The 27,081-nt window shown below is 39.9% G+C and overlaps 1 protein-coding gene across 14 annotated transcripts in view; it reads right to left on the minus strand.

Annotated features, from left to right (window-relative positions):
• The window catches only part of fto (FTO alpha-ketoglutarate dependent dioxygenase), a 426,363-nt gene that overhangs the window by 316,094 nt on the left and 83,188 nt on the right, over positions 1-27,081 (minus strand). For all 14 annotated transcript variants that reach the window (XR_005943490.1, XR_005943489.1, XM_041191082.1 and 11 more), the window contains 2 exons: positions 12,587-12,666; positions 2,071-2,214 (listed from right to left, as the gene is read on the minus strand). Coding sequence is in view for 12 of the 14 variants with exons in the window: in XM_041191082.1 (XP_041047016.1) it covers positions 2,071-2,214; positions 12,587-12,666 (224 nt within the window). In the remaining 2 variants the exon portion in view is untranslated. The remainder of the gene's footprint in view (positions 1-2,070; positions 2,215-12,586; positions 12,667-27,081) is intronic.

Raw genomic sequence — 27,081 nt, forward strand, 5'->3', positions numbered from 1 at the left:
TGACCACACAATCACCTATTAGCTGAACTGATAACTTACTTCATTCTGTAATAGTGCGTTAGTATGCCTTGCTGCAACTATCTTAAAGCTGGGCAAGTAATTGATTCAACTTGCTATATTTGAATGCTCACTCACATACACCAGCAGCTCTCTGTGCAAAGCCCATCAACAGGACACATTGTAAAGTCAAAGAATATATACTTAAGACAATCCTAGTTAGCCACCAAGAGTCAATAAATCAAGAATCAAAAAAATGTGACTCTCATGGGTAACCCACAGCCAACAGCCCAATCTGTCATTTCCAACACTGCAGAAATAACTGGTGACCTTTCAGTGCAAGTCTGCACTCTGTCATATTTCTAACCACTGTCCAAGGACCAACTTCAATTCAAGTTAAAGAGAGTAATACATAAAAAAGGCTCATGATTTGAACAGTTGCAAGTGCGGAGTTCAGATTCAAACACTTTAGACAGCAATATTATTTGGCTTCACATTTGTTCAAAAATACTGTCATTTTATCATAGTTGTGTCTAGGGCACAGAGAAAAAATGATCCTCACAGGAAACATCAGTCAGCAGGGTAGATCATTGTTATCATGTTGCGACTTATCTATGACAATTACTAATTTCTCTGCAAAACTTCTGCTATTTGATTGCAAACAAGGATGACAGTGGCCCTTGCTCCCTTCACAAAATCATTTTTCGTTCCTTCAGTTTTCCAGACCCTGAGACAATGTAGTGCACTGAAGGTACTCAGTGCTGCAATAGCTCCAACAAATATGAACAAATCTCTACTCTGCCATGGTATTATGTAGAGATTGCCCTTGACTCTATCAGAGAAAGCTATCATGCCACAAAGGACACTACTCAAAGTGACTTTGACACACAGAATAGCCAAACAGTATTCACAAATCAGTGGTGTAATATCAGAATTACATTGTAATATCCATATTCCCAGCAATAATTATTATACCAGAGTTTCATTAGGTTTTAGACTAGCTTTAGAAGTCTCAATAGTAATAGAAGAGCTTTTATAGCAAAGAGATTAAAAAAGAGTCGGCAGTAAAATGTATCTGCCATCTATTGAAAATTTCACATCCAGAAAGCTTCAGCTTAATTACCTCGGTAGGCAGGGTTTAAAATGTACTAATCCTAATTTTAACCCTGTACACCTGATGGGAATGGTGCATGTGGAGGTTTGGGAACTTAGCATACCTTCCTGAAGTCTTTTATACCAACTGCCATTTTAACTTCCAATTATGTTTTTCATCGGGACAGGGAGTCACTCGAGGCAAGTGGGGGCCTAAGCACAATGTAAAAATCATGCTCAATGACACCATTTGGAATCTCATGCAATTTTAACTGAAGACTGAAAGTCTGAACCAACAAGTAAACCTTGTGAGACAAGTTGGATCGTGGCCAGAAGCAGCCCAGGTAAATTTTATGTTTTGATTTAAAAAATAATAATTTTGGAGCCTCAGGAGTCCTCAGATCTTCCTTGCCAAGTACTGCCGCTTTAAGTTCCCAGCCATGTCTGCTACCCGAAACCCTATTCCCACCCGCCCACCCCCAAGACCAAATTTTAAATGAGATCTGAAAGCTAAAATCTAACAGGCTTGAAGCTGTGGGGATTGGCAGACATATTGCCACACTCATTTGCCTCTGCACACTGCGCTTCCACCCCAGCTAAAATCAGGGCAGCTGCTTCTGAATTTAGCTAGCCATTTTTAATACCTTTCAGCAATTTCTAGATAAACAACCTGACTGTTTTTTTAGCCTCTGACACAGGACAGCTTTTTAACAAATATAAGCCATCATAGCATAATTTTATGTTCAGGATTTATATCCAAAAGTAAGACAACTTTGTCTTATAGTCTGAAACAAATGTTTTCTTTTTTGTAAATTATCTGGACCTATTGCCATATGACAATTTGTAAAATAACTGAGTCACAGCCATTGCCTAGTACATATAACTCCAAATAATTTCAATTTTATTTTGTTTCGGGGGAGTTTGAAGTTAACTTGATTAATCATAGAAAGATGAAACCAATATTCAGTGAACTGTTTTTACCTCATTGTGAATCTTTTCAGTTTGTCTCACATAAGCAAGATCCAGTGAAATCAGGGAGGAAGTGCCCAACAATGGATCCTTGTGTAGGTTCTTCATGGCTACATCACATCGTCCAAAAATATAGTCCAACGTACCACTTGAACACTGTAAAATACATAGTTTGATTGCATATTATCTAAGTAGATGTCATTAACATATGCACAAATTGTTATCTGGAAAATTATTACATCAGAGGACCAAAACTCAGATAACATGAAACATCCTCAAGAATAAAATCAGCATATTAATTCTGGCAATGGTTTCATAATTCAGGTATTGTGTTACGCACAAATTTGTTCTGTTTAATCATAAGCGTTAAAACCATTCAGATTGAAGCACTGCTATTACATTATTTTACAAATTTCTTTGTTCATGTATTATGATGTGTGACTAAATCCTGTTAAATATATAATCAGTGTTATGAAATATTTCTCACTTACATATCTGACATTAAATCATACACGAATGTAAATTTTCTCTAACTGAACATTGAGACCAAAGCCATCATCTTCAGCCTCTGCCATAATTTCCTGTCTTGCCGCTCTTTCCTTCTACCTCACTTATATCCTGTATGATGAAGAATCGAGTTACAACCCTCACATACTGTCCATCACCAAAAATACTTACTTTTATCCACTTCTATAACAACACTCGCCTCCAAAGTCCCCAGAAAAATTCTCATCCACCCGTTGCAATCTTTAAATTTGATACCTCTAATGCTGTCCTCATCATCCGTTCACCCTCCCTCCTTCATAAACTCCAACTCATCTAAATCTTATCATATGCTGCGATGAAACAATCACTCGTGTCCTCCAAGACAATCTTTAACCCCTTCATGCTTTTAACTCACCCGATCTCAGCAACCTTACATTCCCACTTCTAACCTTCAATCTTCAGACTTTGGTGATGTGCGAATTCCCTCTTCCCTTCACCCCAAAATTAAACAGCCTGCAACTCTTTGATCCTGCTGTCTAGAATGGCTTTCCTAAATGCCTCCACTTCTCTTCCCTTCACTCCTTAAAAAGTCTCCTTAAAACTAATGTGTTTTAGCAACACATCCAGTCACTTCTCCTAATGTTCCTATTGTGGATCAACTTCCATTTTTAAAATATCTTTCCTTCTATGAAGTGCCTTCTGGGAGCAGGTTGGCTGTCCACCTGTCCCAGCTGAGTTAAAGCCAAAGTCAGCAGGTTGAAGCCAACTTCCAGACACGCTTCAATTTTTTGGGAATTTAACCACAACCTGCACGTTCATGTTAATATTCCCTCTTATGATGCAAAAGCAGAAGCACATGATCTTCATGATGAACGGAATGTGGAGATTGAAGATCAGGTCTAGGTTGAACAGGGCTTGGAATAACCTACCAGAAGCAATGATAGATGCAAAATTGCTCTTAAAAACACAGTGGATAAATATTTGAAAAAATTTATCATGTGTGTTAGGAAAGGGCAAGAGAAGAGGGCCACATGGATATGACTTTCAGGAAGCCAACACAGGTGCAATGCTAAATAGCTTCCTTCTGTACTGAAAAATTCTGTACAGATTAAATGACTTCACATAATATGCAAACAACAGAAGTGTATTGAAGGCTGTCACACACTGTTGGGGCTTAGACAATTCCTATAAATGCACAACTTTTGCCCTACAGTTTGCAATATTATCTGAAAGAAGTGCAACACAATCCCAGCCATTGTCTATTAGTTGCAACAATAAATATTTTCTGCACTGCATTGTTGAGTTTTATCTTTTAACTTGTGCGTTTATGACAAAAGAGGCTCCATCAAGCTCTGCACTGTAGGTTCTCATATAAAATTGTTGGTAGTTGGAAGAGATTTGAAAATATTGCATGGAACAGGCTCTGGGTTACGATTTCCACAGGGTGCATAACAAATCATTAAGACATTACCAAAATGGGGTATCAAAAGAGCATGGTGTCATTCCTCAGCAAATTAATTACAAAGTGTAAAAATTCAAATAAAATAATGTTCAAGGTTTTAAATGAGTATAAAAATCCCACACTTTCTGCATAAAACATACAAAAGCCCTTCAGCTGAAATTCACACAAAAAATTTGGTAAATCTCAACACTGACCAATGCCGATTCCAGTTGGCAATGTGTTAAACAGATAAATAATTATACCACTAGCCAAGTGATTATGGTGTTGGACTAGTGACATGAAGGTTGCGAATTAGTAACATTGCCATGTTATGAAACTGAATTCAATAAATTTGACCAATTGTGAGCTAGACACCAATAAACTAATTATGAAAGGAGAACTGACATAAAACAATTGTTGCCAAGTATAAAAATAAAGAAATTCATATGGGAACAAACCTGGTATTACCAGGACTTAGGCAATCTCAGCCCTGTCAATCTTGCAAAGTCCTCCTCACTAACTACTAAGAAGATAAGTTAGTTTAGCAACCTGACATGGTTATACTTGCTAGGAAGTAACCTACTTGATCTTATCTTCAACAACTTCCCATTGAAGGTATATCTGTATGTGATAACATTGATAGCATACCTCTACAATAAGGACACCTTCCATCATATAGTGTAGCCTCCTCATGGCTCAGGACATTCCTCATTCTTAAATTGCAATCATGCCAGCAGACCAACCCTGGTTCATTGTAGAGTGTACAAAGTGTGCCAGAATAGCTCCAAGCATATCTTAGAATTAAGTATGAGTCTAATTAAGTTACTAGACAGGACTAACCTGCATGCAAACACCAAAACCAGCTAGCTACAGAGTTAAGCAGTCCCACAACCAACAAATCAGTGGCTCTAGGGCATTCCAGCCAAGAATAGCAGTAGATAACTGGGAAATTAACAGGAGAAGGATCCATATGTTCTTTTCTTCAACACTGGTTGTTGCAACACAAATACAAGGGACAAGACACAAGTGTTTCTAAGCCAATGGTACAGGGTGGGCAAACTTACCAGTTCTCCTTCCATGACCTAACCCATCATAAACAATTCAGTTCACTCTATATGACATTACGAAACAGCTGAGGGCACTGGACCTTACAAAGGCTTTAAAAACATCCCAGGCAGGCTGCTGAAGGCCCATACACCAGAACTAGCCAATTTTGAAGCCAAGCAGCTCCAGTACAACTATGCCACTGCCAACTACCTGAAAAACGGGTAAATTGCCCAGGTATATCCTATCCACAATAGCAGGATAAAACTGACTCGGCCAATTACTACACTAACCACCTCTTCTCAATCATCAGTAAAGTGATAGAAGGAGTTATCAATAGTGCAAAGCTCAATTGGTTTGCTGCAGAGATGACACCTTCTGACCTCAACCAAGCTTTATTCTAGATGTGGATGCAAAAGCTTAAAGGCGCAGCAACAATGAGAGCAGCTCCCCTTAGCAGCAAGGCAGCACTTATTTGAATAAACCACCAAGGAACCTGAGAAAGAGAGTTCAATGACATCAAAAGGGACAGAGGACATCACTAGAAGGCCTGCCATTGGACTCAATATCCACCCCCTCTATTATCAATGTATTGTGATTGCAGTATGTATCACAGATTGTACTTCTGCAACTCACCAAGGTTTGTCAGAATCTCCTTCACCTGCAATCGTGGTCATTAAGAAGGATAAGGGCAGAAAATTTGTGGGAACACCACTCTGTTATCACCGCTGCGAGTCTAGATGTGGTAGTCGTGGATCTAGATTTACAGATAAGGCAGGAGGCTGGACTGTTGGTTAACTTTACTTTTTATTGAACATTATGTACAATACAGACTCAGCATGAGGCTCTTCTCACAATACAGCTTTCAGTCTCTACAAGATATGACCTAGGACTTTGTGTCTTTTTCAGTGCTTGGTCTTTCTATTCTAGTCTCTAATCCAGACTGATTCACCTGGTTGGAGTTCTGGTAACACATGTGCTCTACGGTTTAAATTGTAGTTTCTGGTCTGATTTTCATGATACATCCTCCTTCACCCCTACTCTGTCTATATCAGTTGCTTTTAGACATAGTATGAGTGCATGTGGAAGAACAGGAAGTTGAGTCTGTAGTCTCCTTCCCATCAAACTATTCTGAAGTGGCGTGAAATGGTAGCTCAACAGTGCGAAGCCGATATCACCAGTCCTTTTCAACAAAGCTAATGCCTAGGTGACCTTGGTGTATTCTTTGAAGGATCCTGAAGCTGGGGACTCTTGGCATGACCAACTTCTCATTGTAGATTAGTAAATCCTTTAAAATACCAAGATGTCTACAGTGCTCAAAGTATTGTGTCAGGATGAAATTGTTTGGAACATATTCTAGCCATCCATTTTGCAGAATTCACTTATTTTGGCACATTTTTCATCTGCTTTCTGTGTTGCTGTATATCATTCAACCTCTGTGTGGTTGTCAGTAGGAATTTTGTAGTCAATGAGCTGTATGACTACATCTTCAGCAAGATTTATGTCATTCTGTTCAGACTTTCCAACAGAAATGTGTCTGCTGATTGTTATTTGCCTTGCACATATTCAGTCATGGCATCAAACCTCATGAGTCTCAGCTGAAATCTCTGGACATCAGGTGACATCTTTGCTAGTTCCTTGGTATTTTGGAAGGTGACCAATGGCTTGTGGCCTGGTTGCAAACTTCTCCCAGGCCCATATGGCTACTCAATTACAGCATATCTTTGCTCCATTTTAGTCAATGACCAAGGTACACAAGATACTGGCCTGTGTTTTCCATCTTTCTGGACTTGGAAGAGTACTGCTCCTAGGCTAGTCACTGGTGCATCCACAGTAACTACTGTGGGCAATTCCGGGTCATAGTGTGCCAATCGATCTGGTGAGATAAGCATGTTCTTCATACTCTATAATGAGATTTGTTGATATTCTCCCCAACACCACGCTTGGTCTTGCCTAAACAATTGTTGTAGTTGTTCGTTCACATGTGTCAGATTAGGGAGAAACTTTCCTACCTGGCTGACCATCCCCATGAAGTGTTGGAACTCCGTACTGTTATGGATGGTGGAAAATCTTTGGTTGCTTGGTCTTTTGGGGATCTGCCTGATGTGTGAATGATGTTACCCAAAAAATTAATAGTGGGTTGTGAGAACTCACATTTAGTGTTGAGAGTTAGCCCTGCTTCTTCCAAGCATTGCAGTACTCCTCTCACTATTATATTATGGTCCAGTGTGATGGACCATAGATCAGGATGTTATCCACAAAATGGCTGTCATTGTTCTCTGAAAAATCTCTGGAGCCAATATGATCCCAAAGGGTAGGCAACTGAAACAATATTTCCCGAAGGGTGTAATGAATGTCAGTAGTTTGGATTCCTTGCCCAGAAGCCACTGTTTGCACCAAACTTTGTGCAAATAGTGCTTTTTGCTAGCTTTGCCAGACTCTTATCCACAAATGCCACTGGATGAATCTCCCTTTCCACTGTCTTGTTTAACTATGTGAGGTCACTACATCAAGAGATATGGGGATATTGGGGAAAATGGTGTAGAAGTAGATGATCAGCCATGAACTGCTTGAATGGCAGTGTGGGCTTGATAGGCCAAATTAGTTGTTTGGTTTTGATACTGGAACCATGCATGAACACCAATTTCTAGGTTTGGTGGTGGGTGAGATGACTCCCAGATGCAGCATTGCCTCATTTTCTTGTTTCACGTCCTGTAAAAGTGGGTGTGGAACCTTCCTTGGGGCGGACAAGTACATTGTTTTTATATCTGATCTCAATGTGATGCGATAGACTGTTTTCAGTTTCCCTGGGGCACTGAATAATTTTGGGAATTCCATCCTGAATTCTGTTGATTTTTCTGAGCTTCCTAGCTTTTTTATAGATGAGTTGTAGATCTGTGTTAGCTTTTTGGCTTAACAGTGAACATTCTTGATTGTGGACCACATAAAATTTCTGTAATTTCTCTTCCTTTGTGCAGGAGTTTAGTGGTCAACTGTCCCTTGACTTTCAGCTGAATGCCTCCTGGACTGTGTAGTCTTATGGCCGATGGCTGGAGTAAGTCTGGCTTTAACCACTGTTCTTTGTCTGCAAGAATTGAGACTCCTGTTCCAATGTCTAGTTTAAAGTTTGTTTAATGTCCATTGACCATAACATCTGCACTCCAACAGTTCCCATTTGATCCTGTAATTTCACCCAAGAATGGTACTTCTGTTCCTTTTTGATTTTCAACTCTTGAATGGTCTTTGATTTCAGCTGGTTCTCCTTGAATTGTTTTGTTAAGAGCTGTTTGCTGCAGCAAACTGATTTCAAATGGCCTTTCCTTACAGGAACTGCACTCTGTATTTTTAGAGGGGCATTCTTCATGCCAATGCAGCCTTTTACCACCATAACAAGGACACTGATTGATGCCAGCCACCATGTCCTCTTTGCTTTTCCTCTGAGGTTAGGTGCACTGCAACTCCTATGAGCTACAAACTGGACTGTATCAGCCATTTTTCTTCATGAGATTTTTTTCTCATCACGAACAAAAAATGTACTTTGCTTTCTCTCTTCTGCCTCTCTTGTTGACTGCACAACCTTCGATAGAGAGTCAAATCTTCCCTCACTGCAGATAATCCAATAATGTCTCTTCTAAGACTCCCACAACAATGCAATTCTGAATTAATTTATCTTTCAGGGCTCCATATTCAAAATTCACAGCTAATTGATATAACTCGTCAATAAAGGAATCTATGCTCTCTCCCAGTCTTTGGGTCTGCCTATTGAATTTTGCTCTCTCTTAGTGGTGTTTTATCAAAGAGCAAAATAAGTATCAAAGGCTTTGACAACTTCTTTACAAGTCGCTGTGTCTTTGTTTATGCCCTGTCTGACCATTACGTCATCTGCACTACTGCCTATGGTGTAGTGCAAGTCCCAGTACTGTTCTGTACATGGAGAACCTGCAACACCAGTTCTGCCAATTCCTGGCTTGATCTGGGCCTTCCACGTGGTTGAAGCACTCTGGTAAAGGTAGAAGTTTTTCCATGTCTTCCTTTTTCTGTTGCCTTCTCTGGAGTTCGGCTGAAGATTTTCCCGCACTGTCCTTTTCCTGTCAGAGGTACCATCTCAGCTGGATGTAGAAGATTCCATAGCACCATTCAAAGAAGAACAGGGGAAATCTCCATGAAGTGCTGGCCAAAATTTATTCCTCAACCAACATCACCAAAAAACACAGCTAAAATGATTATATAAAGTGACAAACGCAATTACAAGCTGAGTAAAGCAGAAACATATTGAGTCAATTAAATATCATTTACACTGTACTCCTGTGTTTTACTTTCAACTCACTTGGCCTCAGACTTTGTAAATCTAAATTATTTTTTGATGGATAAAAGTCTGGTCTCTCTATATGAGACATAGAATTATTAGCAAAGTACACAGCCCTTTCCACATAATTGTTCCCTTGTATAGAGTTTCTAATACATTTGCTTGCCAATTTTTTCTCATACTGTCACCACAGTTCAGTTCTGTCAGCTTAGGAGTCAAATGTGTACTGTTTTTAAATATTTCTCCAAACCATACTAATCATTCAAAACAACTTATCTTGTAAATGTTGCGAAGTAACTTAATTCAACTCGAATCCAAAGATAGTATTACCCAGGTGAGGTAAAGATTTGATTTACAATAAAATTTATTTCAGCGTCTCAAACTGTAAATAGCCAAATTCAAGAGAATACTGTTTATGCTAAAAGCAGCTGCATTTTTGAACTTTGATATTAGTGGAGAAAAGAGCCCACCCGCATGCCCTCACCTACTCAATAAGACTATCCACCAGGAATCCACTTAATCTTGGTGCTCCTGCCTCAGATATGTTACAGGCCAAATTCAATAAGAACTTACAGCAAATAAAAGTTCCTCTCGCTTTAAGTAGGCATCAGGCCTACTGGAAATCTTGGTATTCACTTGAATGGGCTACCACTGATGGAAACTCATGGACAGCTCATCAATGAAATTTATATATGGCTTGACAATCAAAATGGCTTGGGCCTCAGAATTATGACATTCTTTAAGTGTCCCAAGCACCCGGCCCAAAAAAGCACCCAAGGTCAAAATCTAACCCTTTATTTCTAGCCATCACACAGCAAAAATAGGTACACAAACCAAATTGTCAAGCTTGTAAAGGAAACCCTATTTCATACATGCTAAAAATACATTAGAAACATAGAAAATAGGAGGAGTAGGCCATTCGGCCCTTCGAGCCTGCTCTGCCATTCATTATGATCATGGCTGATCATCCAACTCAATAGCCTGCTCCCGCTTTCTCCACATACACTTTGATCCCTTTTGCCCCCAAGAGCTATAATTAACTTCTTCTTGAAAACATACAATGTTTTGGCCTCAAATACTTCCCGTGGTAACGAATTCCGCAGGCTCACCACTCTCTGGGTGAAGAAATTTCTCCTCATCTCAGTTCTAAATGGTCTACCCTGTATCCTCAGACTGTGACCCCTGGTTCTGGACTCCCCCACCATCGGGAACATCCTTCCTGCATCTACCCTGTCTAGTCCTGTTAGAATGTTATACATTTCTATGAGATCCCCCCTCATTCTTCTGAACTCCAATGAATATAATCCTAACTGACTCAATCTCTCCTCATATGTCAGTCCCGCCATCCCAGAAATCAGTCTGGTAAACCTTCGCTGCACTCCCTCTATAGCAAGAATATCCTTCCTCAGATAAGGAGACCAAAACTGCACACAATATTCCAGGTGTGGCCTCACCAATATATATTGTATAATTGTATAATATATATAATTGCATCAAGACATCCCTGCTTCTGTACTTGAATCCTCTGGCTATGAAGGCCAACATACCATTTGCCTTCTTTACTGCCTGCTGCACCTGCATGCTTACCTTCAGTGACTGGTGTACGAGGACACCCAGGTCTCGTTGCACATTCCCCTCTCTCAATTGATTGCCATTCAGAAAATAATCTGCCTTCCTGTTTTTGTTACCAAAATGGATAACTTCACATTTATCCACATTATATTGCAACTGCCATGCATTTGCCCACTAACTCAACTGGTCCAAGTCACCTGAAGCATCTCTGCATCCTCCTCACAGCTCACCTTCCAACCCAGCTTTGTGTCATCTGCAAATTTGGAGATATTATATTTAGCTCCCTCATCTAAATCATTAATATATACTGTGAATAGCTGTGGTCCCAGCACTGATCCCTGCAGTACCCCACTAGTCACTGCCTGCCATTTGGAAAAGAACCCGTTTATCCCTACTCTTTGTTTCCCATCTGCCAACCAATTTTCTATCCATCTCAATACACTACCCCCAATCCCACTCTATTTTACACTCTAATCTCTTATGTGGGACTTTGTCAAAAGCCTTCTGAAAGTCCACTGGCTCTCCCTCATCAACTCTACTAGTTACATTCTTGAAAAATTCCAGCAGATTTGTCAAGCATGATTTCCCTTTCGTAAATCCATGCTAACTCTGTCCGATTCTGCCACTGTTTTTCAAGTGCTCAGCTATTAAATCTTTTATAATGGACTCTAGAATTTTCCTCACTACTGACATCAGGCTGACTGGTCTATAATTCCCTATTTTCTCTCTACCTCCCTTTTTAATTAGTGGGGTTACATTAGCTACCCTCCAATCTGTAGGAACTGTTCCAGAGTCTATAGAATCTCGGAAGATGACCACCAATGCATCCACTATTTCTGGGGCCATTTCTTTAAGTACTCTGGGATGTAGATTATCAGGCCCTGGGGATTTATTGGCCTTCAATCCCATCAGTTTCTCCAACACCATTTCCCTACTAATACTGATTTCTTTCAGTTCCTCCCTCTCACTAAACCCTGTGTTCGCCAACATTTCTGGTATGTTATTTGTGTCCTCCTTTGTGAAGACAGAATCAAAATATTTATTTAGTTGGTCAGCCATTTCTTTGTTCCCCATTATAAATTCCCGTTTCAGATGGTAAGGGACCTATATTTGTCTTCACCAATCTTTTTCTCTTCACATACCAATAGAAACTTTTACAGCCAGTTTTTATGTTCCCCGCAAGCTTACTCTCATACTCTATTTTCCTCCTTCTTAATCAATCCCTTGGTCCTCCTTTGCTGAATTCTAAAGTGCTCCCAATCCTCAGATCTGTTGTTTTTTCTGGCCAATTTGTATTAGGAATACTTGTAACTCTATCTTCCACCTTCACTTTGCATAATTAAAAAAAAGAAAGATATGTCAACAGAGATTTAACAAAAACTACGGATGATCAAATTTTATTGTGCAATGCATTTGGCGAAACATTTATAACGTATGTGAAATCTTTTGATTTAATCTGAACAAAGCATCAAAATCATTTCTGATTCAATTTTCAGCTTTCTAGAGTATTAGGCCACAAGAGTTCAGAAGGGGAAAGAAACATTAAAATTTCAAACTACAACTGGAAATTTTAATATTCATGTGGCACAGCAGCATGACAATTGTGCTACCCGGTCAAAAAAATTCATTTTACGAACAAAGCATAAATAAAGCAAGAATGTTTTAACATCCAATCTTACCTCTGCCACTCTGTGGGTGGAACTGAAGCGAGGCTGCATTCCAGACAGCACACAATGTTGATGGGTCATATTAAGATCATCTAAGAACAGATTATGATGCACAGTCATATTTAACCCATATAATAATAATAAAATTAATATTTAATCTTTGAAGATTGGAAATTAGTTTGCAGTGTACACAACAAACCATTCAAGATAAAGTCACACTTCAAGGTTCATAAAAATAAATATAAGTATGCACCTGAACCAGTAGGAACATTGTTGAAGAAAATCAATAGAAAACTGAAAGCAACCTGGGAGACAGATTGTTAAAAGTCCGTGGAACTATATTGCCATTCCTTCGCTGTCACTGGGTCAAAATCCTGGAACTCCCTTCCTTAATAGCACTGTGGGTGTACCTATGCCACATGGACTGCAGCAGTTCAAGGAGGCAGCTCACCACCACCTTCTCAAGGACAATTAAAGATGGGCAAAAAATGTTGGCCCAGCCAGCAACACCCACATCCCATGAACATAATAAAAAAAAATCTAATTTTGAAAGAGATTCTTATATATACAGAATAGTATTCCATCAATCATCAACAAACTGCAGAGTTCACTTTATATCCTGTGTCACGACGAGAAATTTGTAACAGAGCAATTTTCTGTTCAGAAGCATTCAGTGCAGTGACAAAGCATAACAATATACATGTACGCTACTTGCTTATCTTTTTTTTCTCTTTACACTGCTTTCGGCTGTGACAAATTCAATGAGGAATGCAGAACAGAATGCCAGGAGCAGCACCAGGCATGCCTAAAAATGAGGTAGGTGTCAATCTGGTGAAGTATCAACGGAGGACTGCACGCATGCCAAACAGCAGAAGCAGGATATAATAGACAGAGCAAAGCAATCCCACAACCCATGGATCAGACCTAAGCTCTGCAGTACTGTCAAGCCCAGTCGTGAATGGTGGTGGACAATTAAACAACCCAATGTGGAGGCTCCACAAATACATCCATCGTTAACGATGGGTGAGCTCAACAGATCAGTGCAAAAGACAAGGCTGAAGTATTTGCATCCACCTTTGGCCAAAAGTGCTGAGTGGATGATCCATCTCAGCTTCCTCCCGAGGTCTCCAGCATCACAGGTACCAGCCTTTATCCAATTTGATTCACTCCACATGATAACAAGAAATGGCTGAAGGCACTGAACACAGCAAAGGCTATGGGTTCTGACAACATCCTGGCTGGAGTATTAAAGGTTTGTGCTCTGCGCCCCTAGCTAAGCTGTTCAAGGGGCTGGGATTTTCCGGGCCCAAAACTGGCACACATTGTTGTGGGTGGGATGGGAAAATTTGGAGAGCCGTTGACTTTTAACGGCTCTCCAAATTTTCCCATTCTGCCCACGACGATTCCTGTTGGCATCAGGGCTGCAAACTCCCACCCAGTATAGCTATTACGCTACCCGACAATGTGGGAAATTGACTAGGTATGTTCTGGCCACAAAAAGCAGGACAAATCCAATGCAGTGAATTACCCACCCCATCTGTCTACTCTCGATCATCAAAGTAATGGAAGGTGTCATCGACAATGCTAAGAAGCAGCTTAAACAGCATTAACTTGCTCACCGATGCTCAGTTTGTGTTCTGCCAGGGCCACTCAGGTCCTGAACTCATTACAGCCTTAGTTGGACAAAAGACCTACTCAAGAGGTGAGGTAAGAGTGACTACGCTTGACATCAAGGCATCATTTGACTGAGTGTGGCATCAAGAATCCCTAGCAAAACTGGAGTTAATAGGAGTCAGGGGAAAACTCCCTACTGCTTGGAGACATATCTAGCACAAAGTAAGAAGGCTGTGATTATTGAAGACTAATCATTTCAGTCCCAGGATGTCGCTGCAGGAGTTCCTCACGGTGATGTCTCAGACCCAACCGTCTTCAGCTGCTTCATCAATGACCTTCCCTCCATCATAAGATCGGAAGTGGGGATGCTCACTGAAAATTTCACTATATCATTTGCGACTCCTCAGGTCGTGAAGCAGTTGGTGTCCATATGCACAAAGGCCTGGACAACAGTCAGGCTTGGCATGATAAGTGGTAAGTAACATTCATGTCACACAAGTGTGTTATGGCAGGTGGATGGTAAATGCCAATCTGCCCAAATCCCAGAGGGAAACTTGAAACAGATGCAACTTGTATTTATTTCAAGATGCAGGCTTTGAATTCAGTAAAAAGGCCACCAAGGCTTCTTACAAAACTAAATTAAACCTTTATTAACAGAGGAAATGATTTTAAACATATACATAGTTCTATAAATTGCTACTATAACTTCTAAATCCCCTAATTAATCTAATTCCCGATTACACCTCCATTAAGGCAACAGTGAGACACATAGATTTTAAAAGACCCAGGCAAAGCAACACACAATACCCTGAACAATCAAATTCAAGGTGAGTTTTTCTCAGCTTCAGTTCCTTGTGGACAGCAGCTTGAGACTTAGATGCTGGAGGCTTTTCATACTTGTGTTAGATCTCAGAATGCCTTCCCTTACACACAACCTTTGCTCCTTTATACACATTTTCCCCTTTGAATGCAATTAGCATTGTTTCACTATGTCTTTGGACTTTACCTCTCTAATAATAAAAACCTATCATAGTACCAATTTTACCAGTATCTTTGGGAAAAATAAACACACTATCTCTTAACTTCTCCTGGCTAGGTGAAACATTTTACCCCTTCCTTTTAACTCAAGCTAGTTTGGTTTATTTAAAAATGCAAATGTTCCCTTTACACTTATGTTTACCTACTTAACACTTCAAACCTAGCTTATTTTCTGTTACATCAACACCTTCAGACCAGTTGCCTTTAATACAGTGCCTACCACCACTGTGAGTGTGCCTTTGCCAGATAGGCTGCAGCGCTTCAATAAGGCAGTTCACCACCACCTTGTCAAGGGCATTTAGGGATGAGCAACAAAGGCTAGCCTTACAAGCAACACTCATATAGTACAGTCAAAATTGTATTGTGCAGTTTGTCCACTTAATGCTACCATACCCATATACCAGCAGAGGGAGTCTAGAAGGAGAATAAAGGAATCTATGTTTAACAGCACATGTAGCGCTGATTCTGATTGCTCCTTGCTGAATGTTACTGTTTCTTCCCAAGAACTTCATCATCCCATGCAAGAATTAAAAAAAATCTTATGAATCCTTTCACTGATTCAATGTGCCTGCACAAAGGCTTATCTAAAGCACTGCATTTCAGTTCTGAAATATTAATTTTTGCAGGTTTTTTTTATAATATTGGGAATCCATTTAATTACATCATTTCACAACTTTACACAGGGAGCAGACTGAGGGCATGACATGCTTAGGTCATGAGGAGTGACTTTGTCTCCTTTATGAATTCCTAATGCCTGAACAAGATGTAAAAGATTGGCTTTTTCTGCATTTAGCTTGGGTGGATAAGATCAATAAACCCATAAAGAGTGGTGATTTAGGAATTGTAAAAAATTGCAATGTGTACCAAGGATAGTTAAGCTAGATCTGCAACTAAAAAATGTAGTACTAAAACTGAACACCTTTAGTCAAACGGTTACTACACACTAACACTGTGTAAATGTCTCTTGAATCCTAGTTTTAGAGTGGCCCATTTCCAGCGATAGAAACAGATAACTATCTTCCATGCTCAAATAGAACACTGGGCTAGATTTTATGTTATTTGACCAGGAGAGGCAGAATGAAAAGTGAGCGGTCCACTCACTCCCGTCCCCGCAGTCTCAGTTCAGTGAATCAAGTGTCTGATGGCCAATTTGTGGCCATCCAGCAAGAAAGCAGCCAAATAGCTGTGCGAAGGAGGGCTCCGCACCTAAACAGAAGCCTAGGCTAGGAGGTAATGTGGCAGAGGGATTATGCTGTTAACAGGAAATCAGTAACAGCTACCAATTCAAAGTTCTTCTGTTTGCTCAATCTTTATTTCTTATGGCAGGCTCCATAAAGTTAAAAAGTTTTAAAAATACAGATGCTGTCACCTTCACCAGCAGAGTCTGCTGCTACATTCCACCATGGTCAAAATGGCAGGCTTTTTCTTCTACCTTTGAGCCATTTTGACATAGCTGCCGTAAAACACTCCCAAGCGTTTTTACATCTGATGCCCAAAGAATGAAATAGGCAATGAAAAATTGCAGACAACTGGGTTGTTAATAAGCTTAATAGCCTGTTAATTAGTAATTTTAAAATAGTGGTGGGTTTCTGATTTTCGTACCCACTTGCTTTCCATAATTTTGCAGACAGGCAAAAAGACGTTGTACTGCTGGTTTTATGTTCATATGGTGCGGGGTTGGGGGGATGTGTTCGATTTGCAGTTGTAAAATCCTGTTTGATGCATTCTCTCTTCAAACCAAAGCAACTATTTCCTATTTTTCTGCAATTGGTCTATTGTTTCAGTGGCCACTCAAGAAATAAAAATACATTAATTGGGATACCATGTGGCATTGGCTTGAAAGGAGGCCAAAATACAAGTACAGTAAAATCTAGATGAGTCGAATCCCAAGGGATCCACCCAGAATTTCTTGTTAAGCGGAAATTTGTGATAGCCGAAGAGGGTCCATTTCCACACAAATGTGTCTCTACATAACACAATATGTCTACCAATGTGGTTAATGTCAAAAACAACAGATTTGAATGCCAAATGAAAAAATCTTTATTCAATTTGTTTACACCTTACAATGGTCTGACCTTGTAAAAGGCCAGAGCTTTGTATTGAAAAATGTCAGGAGTTAGCTCCGCAAAAACTCCATAATCTTTCTCTGTTTTCAGGCGTGCATGTTACAGTCCACCAAGTCATCAATGCAGTCAAACACGCTTTCGGTGTTTTTGTGCAGCATTGCGAAATCCCAGAACAGCTCTGTTGTGGCATCAGCTAAGGAAACAGGAGGACAAGCAAACGGGCATTCATCAGACTGTTCGGGGTCATCGGCCTCCTCGGCTGAAAAATGGACTGCATCTACAATTACATCATCTGTCAGTTCCATCATGCAGTATATAGCAATCATCCACTTCCACGTGAGTTTACATGGTTGTTCCTGCTGGAATTTCCATGGTGGTCTCCCACCGGCAAACCCCGTGCCTAGTTGGTTGGCCTTCTTCACATCTTGTATAGCTGTAACCTGTTTGAATCCAGCGTGGCAGAAGCAGTTGGCCATTTTGGCTTCTGTCACCATCTTCCATGCCTTCTTCATCCTGGAACTCTCTCTCTAACAGCACTGTGCCTGTACTTACAACACCTACACCACATGGACTGCACTGGTTCAAAGAAGCAGCTCACCACCACTTTCTCAAGGGAAATTAGAGATGGGCAATAAATGCTGGCCTAGCCAGTGACGCCCACACCCATGAATGAATTTTTAAAAATGAACATGGCCTCTAGAACAGTTGGATTGTACTCCTGCTTCTTATCAATACCCTCAATAACCTGAGAGATCAACTGCTGTCGGTAGTGAGTTTTCAGGTTCCTAATCACCCTTTGAATGCATTGGCTGGAGCTTGGTCATGGTGCTGGGAGGCAAAAACAACAGTTGCACACTCTTCAGGCCAGCAATGGCGAGGTGTGCAGGGAAGTTGTAATGATGACAATCTTCCTCTTCTTAAATTTTGTCCACTTTCCTGATCCACACCTCAAAAATGCTGGAGGTCATCCAGGCAGTTTTATTAACCTCATTCTGCATGGGTTGTCTTGACCTTCAGGAAGCAAGGTGGCTTTTTGGACTTTCCTCTCACAAGAATTGGCAACTTTTTGGTGCCATCCATGCTGGCACAGACGATAGCAGTGACATGTTCCTTTGCTCCATATTACAAGTTCCACCTTTAAATATCACTGAGTGAACAGGCAAAAGACGATAAAACGGTCCAGCATCATCCACGTTAAAAATGTCTTGTGGTGCATATTTATTCAAGATGTAAGCAAGACCATTTCATCTGTCATTGCTACCTTAACCACCACACCCTCACTGCTTACCTCATGGAAGACGATGGTGTGCCTTGTCTTGAACTCATGTGACTCAGCTTCTTTGCCAGGGTGACTCCCCTTTCCTACAAGATTGGACTGGAGATGGGAACGTTCTCTACTCAGGTTGCTTTGAATCACAGTAGCAGAGCTTCTTTGTTGGGATGGGCAGCCATTTTCATCCTTTTACTTGCTAGAGGGAATGCCTGTTTTTCAAACAGTTCCAAGATGTTTGCCTTCCCTTTCACAGGGAGACCTCGATGTCAAATGATGGCTTGCCCAGAGCTTCATGATTTTGCACTTGTGTGGTCTAACTCTGCTTTGATTGGTCGGCACAGTCATATGACAAGTGTAGGGAAGTTTGGCTAATCCTGAGTTACTAGTGCAGAATTTCAGTTCATCACAGGCATCATTCTGTGGGGCTTGCTATTCTGTCGGTGGGATTGGCTGACAACTTCGATATAACAGAGTTTTGTGTCATCCAAATTTGGCTCATCGCAATTTTACTGTAGCTGTTTTCAAATTCTGAGATTTGGTTCATCCTGCACAGTGAAGTTTTAAGAAGTATAGACTGCTAAGGACCAACACTAATCCTTCTAAAACTTGACAATGTGTTACGACATCAAAGATCATAATTTTCTAAGTAATTAGAAAATACTACATACAAGTAGGTTAATGACCTCTGAGGTTTTAGTAATTGTCATTCTGTATACACCTTGAGTTAGATTCCTTGGTTGGTAGAGCTCAGTGTTTGGTTGCTTCTTCAAATTACATTCCCCAATTGTCCATTTTTATTATTAAGATAAGTGCACTTCTACGTAAATGTCTATCGGTTGTTTGAAAGTATGTTTCATTATTGCCCACTATGAAGAGCTCTCATGGATTTGAAAAGAGCTTTCACTATTTCCTGATAACTGATCCCAGGAAGCTGTAATCTTCAAACATGATGTCAGCAAACAGAAGAGAGAATCAGTGCCCACTGACGTCACTAAGCACATGCCTGTGAAAAACTGGTGGAAGATTTTTACAAAATAGTTTAGCATGGCATAGCTATATGTTGACAATGAGCTGCCCTATTGTGAAAATCATTACCCATCAATTTTTACAAATACTCAATTCTTGATTGGTGCTAAAAACGTTTCAGATACTGTGTGTTTTATTGTCTGTTTCTGTCAGTCCTTCTTTTCCATTTTGGCTTAACAGTAAATTTAAGTTCAGAAACAGAACTAAACCAAATATAAAATCATATTTATGTTCTCATGTTACAGAAGTGAACTTCCACATGTACAATAATGCTTTCAACCTGTGATTCATGCTTTTGCAGAATGATATATATTTTGAATATTAGCTGTTAATAGATGATTAGGTGCCTTAATTAATGCTCCTTTCCTTGTAGGGTGCCTTTCAAGTGCATCTTCGACCTGGCTATGATAAGCATGGTCTCTTTGCAAATGCACTTCTGTCACTTCGTACCAACTGTAGAGTAGAAGGTGAGAGATAAAAAGTTTGTACACTGGTTCATTTCTAAATCTAACATATTATGAACCTTGGTAATTTATTCAAGACAGAATACCTCTGAAGTCTCACTTACTCTGCATCCTAAAGGGAGGTTCACCCAAAGAAATTTCGTCTGTCTTATCATGCTTCCCTTTAGTATTCACAATAGGCAATACTCCTTCAGAATTAAGTGCTCCCTCTTTCTCCTTTCCTTTTGATGCTGAGTTTCATGACCTCAAAGAAAACTCAATGAGGCCAAAATTGGTCAATGACAATAACTTAAAACAGGCTGACAGATAATCGGCAGCATGCTGTGGAGGGCTATACGGTTTGCTATCCACTTGGGCTCCCAAATGCAAGACTCTCAATATGAATTAAGGACAGCTAACATGCAAGATAAAGGTGCATAGAGTGGGTGTATGGACAGGAAGCAGAGAGTAGGGATAAATGGAGCTTTTTCAAGTTGGCAGGCTGTAACTGCAAGGATCACGGCCTTAGCTATATACAATTTGTACAAGTTTGCTGATGAAACAAAGCTAGGTGGGAATGTATGCTATGAGGAGGACACAAAAAGCTGCAAAGAGATACAGATAGGTTAAGTGAACGGGCAACCACATGGTAGGTAAAGTGTAATGTGGGAAAGTGTGAGGTTAAGGTTGGTAGTAAGAATAGAAAAGCAGAATATTTTATAAAAGGTGTGAAACTTTTAAATGGTGCTGTTCTGAGAGATTTAGACATACTTGTACAAGAAACACAGTTAGCAAGCAGGTACAGCAAGCAACTGGGAAGGCAAATGGGCATGTTGGCCTTTATCGCAAGGGAATTGGAGTGCAAGAATAAGGAAGTCTTGCTACCACTGTACAGTGCTTTGGTGAAAGCACATCTGGAGCAGTGTGTGCAGTTTTATACTCTATATTTAAGGGAGGATATACTTGCACTGGAGGCAATACAGTGAAGGTTTAATAGATTGGTTTCTGGGGTGAATAATAAATTTGAAAATACTGCAGTGAAAAAATGTCCTGCTTCTATATCTGGGCTCCATGAGACGTTTTGGTGAATTTCAAGTCTTTGTAACTGATTTCTCATCTGGTAAGGGTGTAGGACAGATGAGTAATCTACTTTCTCAGAGTTTGCTGAAGAAAGAAACTTGTGAGTTATATGTAAGCTGCAGCTATGCTTTTCAGCAAATGGTTATGTCAATATGTCAATTACCTATGCATTGACAAATAAAATAATTTTCATTGGTCCATGTAGAATAACATGAAGGTCTCAAGCTGAGCGGCATCAGGGGTCTGTAATACCGGAAAACAAGGCTATAATCTCCCCAACAGTAGTTAGCAAGTTGACATTGCAGCATATGGACCCCAATGAGGTAACCGAAGACCTAAATCACATTGATTGGACAAAGGATCAAGTTCTTATCTAGGCATTTGATAAACATTTCAACTTATAATTGTACAGCTTACGAATAATAGGCTTGTGGAAGCTAGTGATATTTTGGATGAACTGTAAATTCAGCGGTTGAAATACTAACCTAAGCTGCTGAACATTAAAGACATTGTCTTATGTTGGACAACAATGAAATCTGGCATGAGTAATAAGCAAACCATCAAGAAAGCTAGAAAAGTAGAACACTAAGGCTTTCAAGCCAGCATCATTCTCTCAGGATCATTTTATCACTGGCTCTCTTAGTATGTATTAAGATCGCATACATCAGAATAGAATAAGATAGACTTGTAAAGAATTTTCTTCACCAAGAAAAAGAATGGCCATAGTATGAAAACAGACCAGTTACTGCAGTCTTAAATAAAAAGACGACAACTATACTCTCCTGAGGCAAATAAGTCAATTGTGGATAACAACTGACGGCATATTTTCAGGTTCACTGATAAAGGAAGGGCAATCAGCAAGGGCTTTTGTTTTTTGCATCACGGTTCCTCTTTAATTCACCCTTGCACTGAATCTCATTTTCCTTGTTCAGATAACAAACAACTACCACATTATCTGTTGAAAACATCTTCAGCTGAATAAATGTCACATCTGTTTTGTAATATGAGCCGGTTTTTCTGTGTCATGGACTTTGGCATAGTGGCTAAGCCCTCTGAGTTCATCTCTCACATGGGTGAACACTCCATTCCAAAAGGTCGACCAACCAATAAATGGTGGGTACATTATGGCAATGCCCTTCGCCATTAGTGCTGAGGATCAGATATCAGAAACAGTAATGTGACCACATACTCACCTTTATAGTATGACTGAGATTCTACCATTAAGAAGTTTCCCTTGGTTGGTGCAAAATTAGGAATTTGACAACATTGCACAAACAGGATAGTATGAACAGTCTGGTCGCAATGGCAAAAGGAATTTCATGCGATCCCTATGAGTTAATGCTGCTGCCCTAAGTTTAAATAATCTGTTGCATCTTGAATTCTGTTCATTTGGAACACAACTCCTCCTTTCCTTAATTACAATCTGTCTCTTGGAAAAGTTGAAGTTAGAACCTCCAAGTGGCCATGTAATTTCAAGAAGCTTTCTGCAGCACAACTTTATGAGTATATGTAATTCAGAATCAGAGACTGGCAATCTGCAAAGCACATGTCTTTTAAAATTATCTCCTTGTCCAAACTCTTGTTGCCAAGTAGAGACAAAGGGCAGAACTTTTAGACTCAGGTGACTGCCAACTGGCATGCCAGTTCCCTAGCTATTCTCCAGGAGATGCGACGGGAGGAGGGTGCAATGGGGCTACTCAACCAACAAACAGAAGGTAGCTTAATCAATTAAATAAGGGCCCATTGTTTTCCAGTTGGCCTCCAAGCCACAGGGGCATCAAGGAACAGGGCAGCTGCCTGGAGAAGCCTCCTGTGGTAAACCAGGGGGGCAGCACTGCTAGCAGGCTTAGAGGCCCTCCCTTAATCACACCCCACTACACAATTGTGACCCAGCTACTGAGGGCATTTTTTATTTTGAATTTAAAAATGTTAGAGAGAGGGCACCCCCTCACTTACCTGCAAAAGCATCCTGCTGCAGATTCTGATCTGCAGGACCTCCTATTGGCTCTCAAGCTTCAAGAACACACCTGCTATCCTTAATTAGGCAATGAGTCTGCCCACTGGGCAATTGACCAATTCAGGGAAAAATCACACTCTTCCCCATACAGTGCAGGTTTCTGACTCCCATTTGAGCCGGACAGTAGGGTCCTGAAGCCAGCAAGGAACATCTTTCCCATATGATCTTGTAAAGGCCACTAAAAACATTGGCTGGGATTTTCCAGCCCCGTCGCAAATGGGACCCGCTGCAGGCAAGGTGGCGCTGCAGCCAGGAGATCACTGACTTGCAAGGGGACCAGAAAATCCCCATGGCAGGTAGGTGCAGAAAATTCCACCCATTGCCTCTTCTGCTCAAGATAGCTCTCCAATTAATATGGATCTATTGTAAAGCTCCCACCTCTGCATAATAAAATAATCTTACCAAAACCACTAAAGAAATAAGATACTTGAACTTGGGACATGATGTATCAATATGTTGGGCATTATCACACAACTTTTCTTATTTAAACACTGGTTCCAAATATGTCATACTGGGATGCAAGATTTACTGTGTCTTAAGAGCATTATCCAAATGTAAAAACATTAATGGGGCAATGCCAAACCTGGGACCATTGTGCCAGTTATGTGTAATTGCAAGAATGCTTATTCGGATCACTAAGGGAACAACTTTACCTTCCTTCTCTATGTAAATTTCACAGGGGACTAGAGGGTAGCCAGTGTAACACCTCGATTCGAAAAAGGAGAAGAAAACAAACAAGATAACTGTCAACCAATTAGGCCAACATCAGTTGTGGGCAAATGCTTAGAATCCAATAATTCAAGACTAAATCAGTGAAAATTTAGAATTGTATGAGATAATCAAGGATGGCAAGCATGGAACCATTAAATCTGTCAAATAATTTAATAGAGGTTATTGAAGAAGAAATAAAGCAAATGTGTGAGATGAATAAATAAACCGAAAAGTCCAAATAAATAATTCCTTCAAGTCATAAAAAGTCCAGTAGAATCTTTGGTTTTAAAAATGCAGAAATAGAGTATAAGATCAAAAGATAAAGGACTATAATTTGTAGTAGCAGAGCATCTAACAGCATCTGTTGTTAGTTCTCCTTGCATATTTAGTGCTTTTTTAATTTTTGCACATCAAGTTATTGAAAGCTTAAGGTGATGACACAGCATCAGTGGAAACAAGACATCTGAGATCTGAATGCATAGAGTAAGTAACTGTGTAGTGTTTCCTTCACCAGACTGAAATGTGAAATTAGCAGCAGAATGACTGAGAGGGAATTGTAAATTAGAGCAGGTGGAATTAATGTCAAATCAGGTGCTGCAAGAAAAAGAGAAGGATAGATTTATTGAATTGAGAGGGAGAGGTAAAAACAGAGAAAAGTTTAAAAAATACATTTTAAATTTTACATTTTTAAAATCTCCAAAAACCTTTGTTACTTCAGTATTGCTGAACTAAAGACATGCTGTTGAAACTTTTCGTCTTGCATTCATCAGGGCAATTCGCAAAAATGCCAAACTATAAACTTTGTTACAATTGGTAACCTCTGTTACCTTCAGAATTGACAATTCTAACGCACTCCTCATTGGTTTACTACATTCTACCCTCTGTAAACCCGAGGTAAATCAAAACCCTGCTTTCTGTGTACTAACTCACACTGACTTATACTGGCTCCCAGTTAAACAATGCCTTGATTTTAAAATTCTTATCCTTGTTTTCAAATCCTTCCATGGCCTGGCCCTCCCTATCTCTGTAATTTGCTCCAGCTTAACAACTCTGTGAGATATTTGTGCTCCTCCAATTCCAGCCTCTTGAGCATCCCTGAGTTTAATTGCTCCACCATTAGCAGCCATGCCTTCAGCTGCCTAGGCTTTAAGCTGTGGAATTCCCTCCCTAAGCCCTTCTGCTTCTCTGCCTCATTTTGCTCCTTTAATAAACTCCTTAAAGAAAACCTCTTTGACCAAGCTTTTGGCCATCTGCCCTAATATCTCATTATGTGGCTCGGCGTCAATTTTTTTTTTTACAATCTCCCTGTGAAGCACCTTGGGATGTTTGATTATAGGTTCTATTGCAACCTGAAAGAATAAGACTTCATGCTTCAAACAGTTAATTTTTTGATTCAGAGTGTTTGACTGGCATTTATCATTTCATTAAAAGTGTACTTAGATGAAATTGGCAAGACTTAATTTACTGCAGTGAGTTTATCTTGTATCTATCACACAAATACTGTAACTTTATACATGTCAGTACAATTCAGTGGTGAGCCAGAGATGCCATTTTCACAAATCTGTAGATTTTGGGCAGGAACTCTTGATTTTCTGCATTTAACCTTGCATGTGTTCTCATTTGAAGTTGCTGTAGCATTCATGCATAAATAATGGTTAAGTTGGCCTCACTGTTATTCTGACAGCAACGTTTGGGCCAATGATACATGTGTACAAGGCGATGGTAAGGTCACAGTTAGAGTACAATCTGCAATTTTGGGTGTCCCATTACATTAAAACGTTTAAAGTAGACAGCATATGGCACGGATTCATCTGTATATTAAGGGTGAGAAAAATCAGCAATCTTAGTCTTGGGGAACATTTGCGGTACTGAAATTATTTGTACTAGAGCACTTAAAACAGAGAGTGATGGGAAGGTTAGTAGAATTCTCTCCTTCACATCAAGGATCATGGAATACTTTATCACAGGAAGAGTCCGACTTGCATCTTTTCAGGCAAAGGTAGACAAATATCTGAAGCAACGAAAGGTACAGAGCTATAAGAAGACAGCAGAACAATGAGATTCATCTTATAATACCATAACAAACTGATAGAACAAACATGATTGGATGAATGGCCTCTTGCTGTAAACATCTATGGTCCTATGGACTTCTGTGAAACAAATCTTTTCAGCAGATGTTACAAGTTAAGCAAGAGTGCATAATTTAAATCTATAAAAAAAAACAGCATTCAGAACTTAACAATTACTCTCCAGTAAAACAACAAATTACAGTACAGAAAGCAAGAGTGTGGAATGCAGTGTGAAAATCAGCCATGGCAAATTAGGTGGTTAAGCATAGTGCATTGCTTAAAGCTAGATATTTAACAGGAATTTATGATTAGTAGTATTAAGTTCTAACTACAGTGGATAGATTAAAAACTGTTTTGTGTTGACTGAGCCAAAAGGCAGCTTTCAAACTTCCTCCAGCTTATTCCCATTAAGCAAGTTTATTTAGCACTTTGCATCAGTTTTTCAATATTCAAAACATCCATTCAAATAGTTCCCTCAACTGGCATCGTTGTTCACCTCCAATTTTAAAAAAACCCAAAGAAGCTGACAGTGTTTAATTTTGGTTTCTTTTTAGTTCTCATTAGGATTCTGAGCATATATATTTAAGTGAATGAAATGAGCTTCCGTCAGCAGTAGGTAATATGTAAAGGCAGATTCAGAATATCCAGAGTTAGTTGGTAGTAAGGTGAAAATGAGACAGCAAGTGCGGTTTCCCGTTACCTCTTTATTTGATGTATCCTCATACATCAAATTTGAGATCTTGACCAATCGACCAAAGGAAGTAATAAGCAGAGTCAAAGGGGAGAATTTTAATCCTTGAGGGTGTGTGGGATTGGGGTGAGTGGGAGTTAAAAATTTAAAATTTTGAAACCTAACCACAACCGACCAATCCGCACTTATGAGGCGGGTCAGTAAAATCTCTTCAGGAAGCTGCTTGCCTCCACTTTAAAAGCATTTTAATTTGAAGCCCATGGAGGCCAGATTTCCTAGCTGGGGCTTGAAATCCTGGCAGGTAATTGAGGCGAGATCCATGAGATAAGTGCCTTTATTGCACTTTGTGAGCTGAGCAGCCACAGACCGCAAGCTAACCATTTTACAGAACCCACAATGGCCAAACCCCATGCCCCAACCTCCTCCATGATCTCTGATTGTTCACCACTCCACAGTCTAAATTCCCCCAATCCCCTCAA

Source organism: Carcharodon carcharias, chromosome 7 (genome assembly GCF_017639515.1).
Source record: "Carcharodon carcharias isolate sCarCar2 chromosome 7, sCarCar2.pri, whole genome shotgun sequence".
In the NCBI taxonomy this organism is placed as follows: Eukaryota; Metazoa; Chordata; class Chondrichthyes; order Lamniformes; family Lamnidae; genus Carcharodon; species Carcharodon carcharias.